Genomic DNA, 8,354 nt, shown 5'->3' with positions numbered 1-8,354 from the left:
CTGCAGGGTTAAAAATAAATAATGAACTTGTGCAGTTTTGCTGCACTCAGCAAGATTATATTCATGGCTGGTATTGTCTACAAGGGCATGTGATCCTCTTGCACTCAGTGCTTTGTGCTGCTCAGTAATAGAATCACAGAACCACGTTTTGGCTCCTGACACTGAGATAGCATGTGGTCAGCCTTCTAAGAGGTAACAATTTTCACTATGATATGTAAGACAAGACTGAAAGCTGTATGGAATGCATACAGTTCAGTACAGGGAGATTGAAGACTGTTGACACAAATGCTGTATCACAAGTGAAATCTCAAATCCATGACAAGGCAGCAATTCAGCTACCTTTAGTTTTCCTCAAGGAATCCTACAGAAACAGTACATTTGGATGTCTGGCCCTTTTAAAATTTTAATTTACAAACATCCTTCTTATATACTAACAATTCCAGGATTGGTAAGCTAATTGTGTTGGTAGTTGCAATGCTAATGCATTACTGTAAGTCTGTCCATAACACCGGTCTGCTTACAAGGGCTGGGTTACATGGTAATTAATTGTTTGTTCATTGAGCTGATAAATGCACATAAAACATATGTTGCTTTTTTTCATAAAAAGCAGGTAGCACTGTATTTAAGACTAATGAAAACACGATGGAAATACCACTTTAAGCTTCTGCTGCTCTTAGTGGCTTTAAAACCATAAGAGAAAGGCAGTCTGTTAAGGCTGCAGCTGGAATTGGAGGAGAGACAGCAGCAGGAAACTGGAAGAGCTCCAAGACTTCCTTAATTTGCTATAGTTTGAGCAGGACAAAAATATACAGGTAATGTCTTTTGCTACTCCTCCTTCCAAATTCACAACCCTATTTAAAAAACTCATGTGAGCATTGTCTTTAGTATCAGAGTTACTGTTTACAAGGCTGATAGCTTCACTTTCCTTCCTTCAGCTAGGACATAAAAGGTAACGAATGAATAACTTGCTTCCTTCCTACTACCCTAGATTTTCAACAAAACACAAACTCATGGAAGATGTTAAAGCAGAGACAGTTCTACCCAGGAACATCTCTTAGCTCTGTACTATAAAAATCAGGTTAAGGCTCAGTACTGCCATTTCGGCTACAAAAGATGCAGTCCCTAGAGGCTGTAAGGCCATTTCTAAGTCCACATGTGCTTTTCTCCTGACCTGTACCCACTGACTGGCAGTGAGGTAATAGGAGTATCTTCTGGCTGCCAGTCTGTTGAGGCTCATATACACCTGGTCCAGGAAAGGCTCTTCTTCACCATCACTGCTGAATCTCAGCTGCAAGTGCAGCATCTTGACACAAAAACCCCTCAGGAGAAGTCAGTCTTAACCCACCCTGTGCCAGGATCACTGGATTACAGTGAGTGTCACCCACTGCACCAAATCTCACCTGCATTTCAACACGAGTCAAGGCAATTACAGTGCAGGATCCTTACCAAGACAGCTCAAGGCAGAGACTAAGTTTGTTTCCTGATGTCTTCTGGAATGACAGACCTATGTGTATCACCATTTCAGCAAGGACACCTCCACTACAGAGTTCAGCATGTGTCATTAGAGTCCAGTGTCACATAACTTGCAGACACTAAACCACAGCAATTGATAGCTTGTAGTGTATCTGATACAAGCAGCCAAGTTCTGCAGACCCAGTTTTGCCTAAGCAGTAAAACCAAACCTGACCACACCACATACCCTCAGCAGGGCTGTGTGCCCACTGCAGCCAGTGTATGATTTGTCATAATCACCTTGGTTCTGCAATGCTTACTCAACACAGGGTAATCAGCTGAGGCTGATTAAGAGTGACTTTCGTGTAGTTCATTTTTCCTTAGGGCATGTCTGAAGAGCAGCACTGTTTGATCCAGCCAAAACAGTACAGCATCAGCATAAATAGTTTACCTCGCTTCTCACGCAGATGCTGCACGGCCACATTGAGGCCTCTTCTGCAGCTTGCACTATTGCAAGTAGCAGTGACACCCTACTGTTCCTCTACAGCAGTTTGGGTCAGCAAATAGCCTTACATTAAGCGGTTACTGTCACCTAGAAAATAGTTTTTCATAGTGGAAACTATTGCAGATGGTACCCCTCTGCCAGTCTTTGACTGGTATCAACTATATAAGGTATGAAACTGCACATCACCAGCCTCTCTATCACCAGGATCTTCTGGCAATCTTGCTTCAGGATGCACAAGACTGATTTATACTGAAAAGACAATTTTGAGTTCAAGTGCAACATAGTAACTTACAGATTCCTCTTAAAGATCTTTCTTGGCCAAATCCATAGATTTTTACCTTTAAAATTCCAAATATTTTCTATTTGATCTAGAAATCAAAGAACTTCACTTCTCATTGACAAAGTGTATGCATCATTCCTTCAGGCATATCCTCTTCCCACTCAGGGACTTGCAAGCCAGCACCCCATATAAAGTCAGGTATTAAGCATCTGTACAGATGGCACAAACAACAAGTTAATAGTGCGTGACACTGGCTTTAGGTAGTTTGGGAGTTCTAGTGTTGTTGTTAGCTCACACTGGCTTTAGGTCACTGTACAGCTAGAGCTCTCCTGCAGCCTTAGTTCTACCCTTAGCACAGTACATCTGCATGTTGTAACTATATCAGTAAGAACTTTCAAAGAAGCCTTGGGATTGTGGTGTTTTCTGGACACAGAACTCCAACCTTGCTGTTCTTTCCACCAGCAACTGATTGGAATCCAGATTAAGCTGTCTCTGTATTCCCCTTCTTGATAGGGGAAATATTGCATTCTGTAGATCCCCTTAAACTAATTTAAAGGCCACAAACACTTCAGACTCACTTTCCCCTTAAAGCCTACCTGAGCTAAAAAGCTCCTATGAGCATACCAGGAGCAACAGTGCCTTCATTCATCACTTTTACTGGAAGATATTAGAGGCTGTAAATTCCTGATCTTCAAAGGAATTGCCAGCACCATCCATATATATTTGGTGGCACTTGTACAGCTATGTCCCTGCCCACCAGCCTGCTATCAAATCAAGCATCTAAGTATATTTACTCATTAGTGAGATTAGTCAGATCACTGGTGTGAACTGCAAATAGCCTATTTCAGTTCTTACAGCAATCAGGCAGTGAAAACATCAGCTAGAAACCATTTTTCCGTAAGTAAGTTGCTTATTTTCTTTTTTTGCCTAATACCAGCTTGTACTCAGAAATTCATTTGTGAAGTTTTATTATCCAATTCAGAAGCTGTAAGTAAAGGACAAACAGAAAAGCAGAATTGCAGAAGGCTGCTAGGGGACAAATGCAGTGTAAGACTAGAATTATTTTCTAAACTAAGTTTTTCATTATTACAGGCACTGTGCTGCTACGTTCACTATTGTTAGTGCCTGCAGGCATGCTTTACTGCTACCATTCAAGCCAAAGGTATAGGAAGAGCCTTCAAAAGTAAATTTATGATAGTTCACCCAAATGTACTGAAGTCCTCATCAAGCCATTATGGTCAAGGTTCAAGTATTAAGTCTTTGGGCTCTTTTTTTTTTTTTTTTGGGGGGGGGGGCGGCAGGGAGGGGAGGAGGTGGGAGCTACTGTATTATAGTATACCACTAAAGTAAGTTAAATGGGGCACAGTAAGGAAATGAGAATAAAGCTACCAGAATGACCTTCAGCTTAATTTAAAAAAAAAAAAAAAAATCAGTAAAAACTGTTCAGTTAAAAAGCCTCCAACAACAGCTTGTAATCAATGTGCTTCTAATTGTGAAAAATGATTTCTCCTGTTTCTGCTAGCAAAATCCCTTTTGAGGAATGCTGCATACTCATCACAGTAACATCCTTCTTGCCAATGGAAGACAAGGTGAGAACCCACTGGGAAGATCAGTGCTGTATGTTTACCACAGGCACACAAATGTGTATCCACACTACCCACAGAAAGTAAGGCCTTTACAATACAGCAGTGCTCAGGCTTCACTACTTACACATAAAAAAAGGTATCACTTATTCTTCATTAACTACAGTTAATACCACCTCCTTCTGATAATGCCAGGTTACCTTGCACAAGCTGGGGCTTGGCCAAAGGCTATTTTAGAAGCAGGGAGCTATTTAGTAGAAGGCTTCAATGCAGATCATCTTTTCCCAACCCTTATTACAGTTATGTTGAGGAATAAAAGAAGGCTTTTCTGTGGCTAATTAGCTGTGGACAGTATTCCAAGAACTTAACATTCAGGCAACTGTTAGACACTCTAGAATGAAAGCTGATACCTAACAGCGTTGGCTGCAACAGCAGTTAGTTCCCACATGAGGTGTAGTGGTACCTTAGACTTAATTAAGACTCACTTTTAAAGCTTTGCACCAAGCCAATCCACACAGAAGTTGGTAATTTACAGAAGGACAGCAAGATGGAGAGATGAGAGAGTAGCAGCTTAAGATGTTTTCCAGACATGACGACAGTTACAAAAGCAGACAGACTTTCTCAGCAGCACAGCAAGTGGAGGAGGTTTATGCTCTAACTGCCTGTCAGGCAAGTCAGCCAGTTAATACAGAACTGGAAACAGGCTTATAGTGTTAAGAACATGTTGACTTAAGAGGCAATTGCATGGCTGACAACACATCTGTCATACTCCAGATATTTATGTCAGTGTCACATACACATGGAGCTCTAATGAAAAGTCTGTCCTGACATGTAAGAGTCACTTCTGACATTCCATTACCAGAAGTAGTATGTTGTATATATCCCCTGACAGAGCTTAATTCTTGCTATATTAGAAAAATTACTGAGATGCCAACATTAAATTTGCTGGTAAAAACAAGGGGTTTTTTATTTAGATTCAAGGTAGATCTCCAAATGTGTCATTTTAGGGTTTTTTTTAAATGGCTTTGTCTAACAGCAGCTACACAGCACCTAATGTTTCTGAGAGTCAAACAGTTTTTATACACAGCGCAAAGTTTTAGACAGCAAGTACCCCAGGAATCAGTCACGTACCTGCACCAAGCAGTTCTGGCTAGGAGTCCTCTACGCAGTTTCTGAGTCACCTTATTAGAAAGGCGAAGGTCACACTGGTTTTGGATCTTGTCTGGGAAGTCTTGCTTCTTGCTGTTCCCCTGTGGAGAGGGATCACATTGGTCTCCAACTGCTCTGCATCCTGAGTGCCTTTCACTTTTGGCTTTCCAATGACATAATTATGTTTAACTGCTGGTTTCTGGCACAAGTTGTCAGGGAAAGATCCCCTTACTGTTTCACCTACCTGCTAATCAAGGCAAGAGTCTCACAAGTGGTTTCAAGTTCTTTAGGTTTATTCAAAAGCAACATCTACTAACAAATGTCTACACCTACATTTGTGTCAGGAAAAGGAGCACGAGACGGCACGGTACACTGCAGCTACTCAGACGAAGGAACAAGATTCAGTTTGAATAACTTACGTTACCGAAAACTCCCGGATCGTCATCATAAAGGTCGGTTTGGACATACCCTGCAGCACGTACCGAACTCCTTGCATTGGGCGAGCAGGGACGAGCCTCTCCAGCCGAGAGGAGCCCGGCGCCCAACCCGAACAGCCGCCGACGATCCGTGAGGCATTGCCTTGTGACTGCAGCACGGCAAGGCAGCTGCAAATCACCGGCAGACGGGGACGAGCCCCGGGACAGGCGACGAGGCGGCACGGGACGCCCGGGCTGGGGGAAGCCCCGAGTCACCCACGGGGCCCACGCGAGGCCTGTGGGGCGCCCAGCACCACTCGGAGCCCGGCAGGGCCGGGCGCGGACCCTCCCGCGGGCTGCGGCGGACACAAAGAGCGAGAAGGGGCGGCTCTGGCCCAGGGCGGGGGAACGCGGGGAGAGCTCAGGCGGCCCCGACCCCAGCGCGGGTGCCTGCCCGCCTCACCAACCCCCGCCCCTGTTCGCAGCACAGCGAGCCCATCCCCGCCCCGCACGGAGCCGAGCCGAGCCTCCCTCCGCCCCCAGATCGCTCGCCCGCGGCCACCACCCCGCACAGCCCCAACTCACCCACCGGCCTCGCCGCGGCCGCGGCAGCTCCTTCCCCGCCCGCGCCGCCGCCTTATACCGGGGGCCGGGCGGCGCCGCGCGGCGCCAATCGGGGCCCGGGCAGCAACAGCTGACGGGAGGGGCCCCCGCGGCCCTTCCCTCCCTTCCCGTGACTGCCACGGTGGGTCCCGCCCCGCGAGGGGTGAGAACAGAATCGCAGAGCAGTATCACGGAGCCAGAGAATCGTAGAAGCATGGAATAGTGGAATCATTGAGGTTGGGAGAGATCTTTAATACCGTCCAGTCGAACCGTCAACCCAGCACCACCACAATCACCCCCAAACCTCTAAACCACATCAGCCAGAGCCACATGCAGACGCCTCTTCCTCTTAAACACCACCAGGGGTAGTGTCGCCACCACCTCCCTATTCCATTGTCCGACTAGCCGAACAGCCCCCGTCTCAGCTTTAAGCCTTTTCCTCTGGTCCCTTCACTGCGGGCACGGCAGTGGACACCGGCCCCCAGCCCACTACCACCTTCTTTCAGGCAGTTGTAGAGAGTGATGAGGTCCATCCTGAGCCTCGTCGGGACTAAACAAACCCAGCTCCCTCAGCCACTTCCATAGGACACGTTTTCCAGACGCTGCTTGGCTGGTCGCGGAAGCCGAGGCTGTACTGAAGGGCTCCTTTGAAGGGCCGCGCTCCGTCCCCTCGCCGGCTCCGCCCTCAGCCCTGGGACCCGCGCGGCGTCGAGGCGAGCGTGAGGGCGCAGCCGCCCCTGCCAGGGAGTGAGGGTGTCGGACATCGCTGACCCAGCCCCAGCTCTCACCTCCCCAGCCCCGCTGGGATAAAACCCCTCGGACACCTCCGTGACCCCGCAAGAGGCGCCTTCTCGGTTCACCGGGCGGCAACAGGACGAGGGCGCCGTTAGCGGAGGCCACGCTTGAGCCGCCAGTGTTGGCTCTGACGGCCCTGCTGGGCCCCTCCATCCGTGGCCCCGAGCAGACAGCGCCTGAGGGTGTCTGCCTCAAACCTGCAGTGAAGTCTCATTCCCAGTATACCCATTATATTTGGTAATTCATGCCATGGTGCTGCAGTTAGGAAATTGCCCAATACAGGGGTTTGTCACCTGTCGGCTGAAACTGGTCGTCACTGGAGTAAAAAAGAATATTGCGACTCCTCTGATGAGGTATAGTTACCGGTAACACAGATTCCAACGTATTTGAGGTTCATCTGAAGTCTGGCAAAATTAGTTTTCAGGGAATAGACTGTGACAGAAGATCAAGTTTGGAAGTCACCATGACTTACAGAAAAACTTGTTTTACAACACAGTTTATCTGGTGGTTTAGCCCCAGTCAGTGAACAAGCTGCCCATTAGCAGGATGGGGGAGAGAAACAAATTACTCTGTTTTATTGTTCACTTTTAATTATCAACCCTGCTTTCAAGGAAGATCCAAAACATAGCCCTACAGTAGCTACTGTGAGGAAAACTTTCTCTATTCTAACCAAAACCAACACAACACTAAAATTTTCTATTGAGTAAAACTAATTTTTCCTTCCACAGATGCAGTGTCCACCATAAGTATGAAGCAATGTGCATGGTCTCTTTCTATTCTCATTCAGTGGAAAGCTAAATATGGCCCATTCAGGGTATACACTGCCCCAAGCACACCATCCTGCAGCTTGTTTAATCAAAACTGTATGGTAGCATGGAATATCTGAGATACCACAGCCAGTTAAGAATATTTTTTATAAAAGTCATCGTTTAATGTAAGATTAACTGTTTAAACTTTGGATCTAATACATGTGGTGCAGAATCAGTTTCTACTGTCTGTATGCATCAACCACCATAGAAAAGATGATAAAACACTGCTAAACCTTAAAAGCTCATAATCCTTCTTGAAAGAAGGGGAGGAGTAAGCACAGATACTGGGTTTCTTTCACTGTTGGTAACTAATGGTCTGGATTGTCTGGCAAAGTACTGGCGATGGCAGTAACCTGTCAGGTGAGCAGATGCAGAGGTAGCCTTTGGGCCAGTACTTTAATAAGATGTCTAAATCTCATTTTGATACTTTAATCTCTCCAGAGATGCCTGTTTTACTTACGTAACCATGGATGGAGTCTTCACTCCAAGTGTCCCAATCCATTTCAGTGAGAAGGGTCATGCCCTTTTGTACAAAAATCATGAATGCAATTACGACAAAGCTGACTGGTGAAAGCCATGCAGTAATAGCTGCAATAATCTTCTCTTAAGAGAAGAATGGAATTCTCTTCTGGTATAATTTGAAAACTTTTTGCCTTTGAGAAAGTTTTAATAGTCATTTTGCATCTCATATTTAGTAAATGGCACAGAGAACAAAGCAGGTTCATTCACATCAGTTTCTTATCTTTGTAAATGGGCTGCTTG

At 46.0% G+C, this 8,354-nt stretch overlaps 1 protein-coding gene across 4 annotated transcripts in view; it reads right to left on the bottom strand.

Moving 5' to 3' along the window:
• The window catches only part of SNN (stannin), a 28,307-nt gene extending 20,626 nt beyond the window's left edge, over positions 1 to 7,681 (bottom strand). For 3 of the 4 annotated variants that reach the window (XM_058849411.1, XM_058849412.1, XM_058849413.1), the window contains exons 1-2: positions 5,971 to 7,681; positions 4,952 to 5,070 (exon numbers count right to left, since the gene is read on the bottom strand). In XM_058849411.1, coding sequence (XP_058705394.1) covers positions 4,952 to 5,070; positions 5,971 to 6,204 — 353 coding nt within the window. In that variant the 5' untranslated portion in view covers positions 6,205 to 7,681. The remainder of the gene's footprint in view (positions 1 to 4,951; positions 5,071 to 5,970) is intronic. The other variant, XM_058849414.1, reaches the window with a different exon arrangement.
• Between the last annotated feature and the right edge of the window lie 673 nt (positions 7,682 to 8,354).

This window comes from Poecile atricapillus, chromosome 14, assembly GCF_030490865.1.
Source record: "Poecile atricapillus isolate bPoeAtr1 chromosome 14, bPoeAtr1.hap1, whole genome shotgun sequence".
Classification (NCBI taxonomy): Eukaryota; Metazoa; Chordata; class Aves; order Passeriformes; family Paridae; genus Poecile; species Poecile atricapillus.
This window is presented reverse-complemented; position numbering and strand designations above follow the sequence as displayed.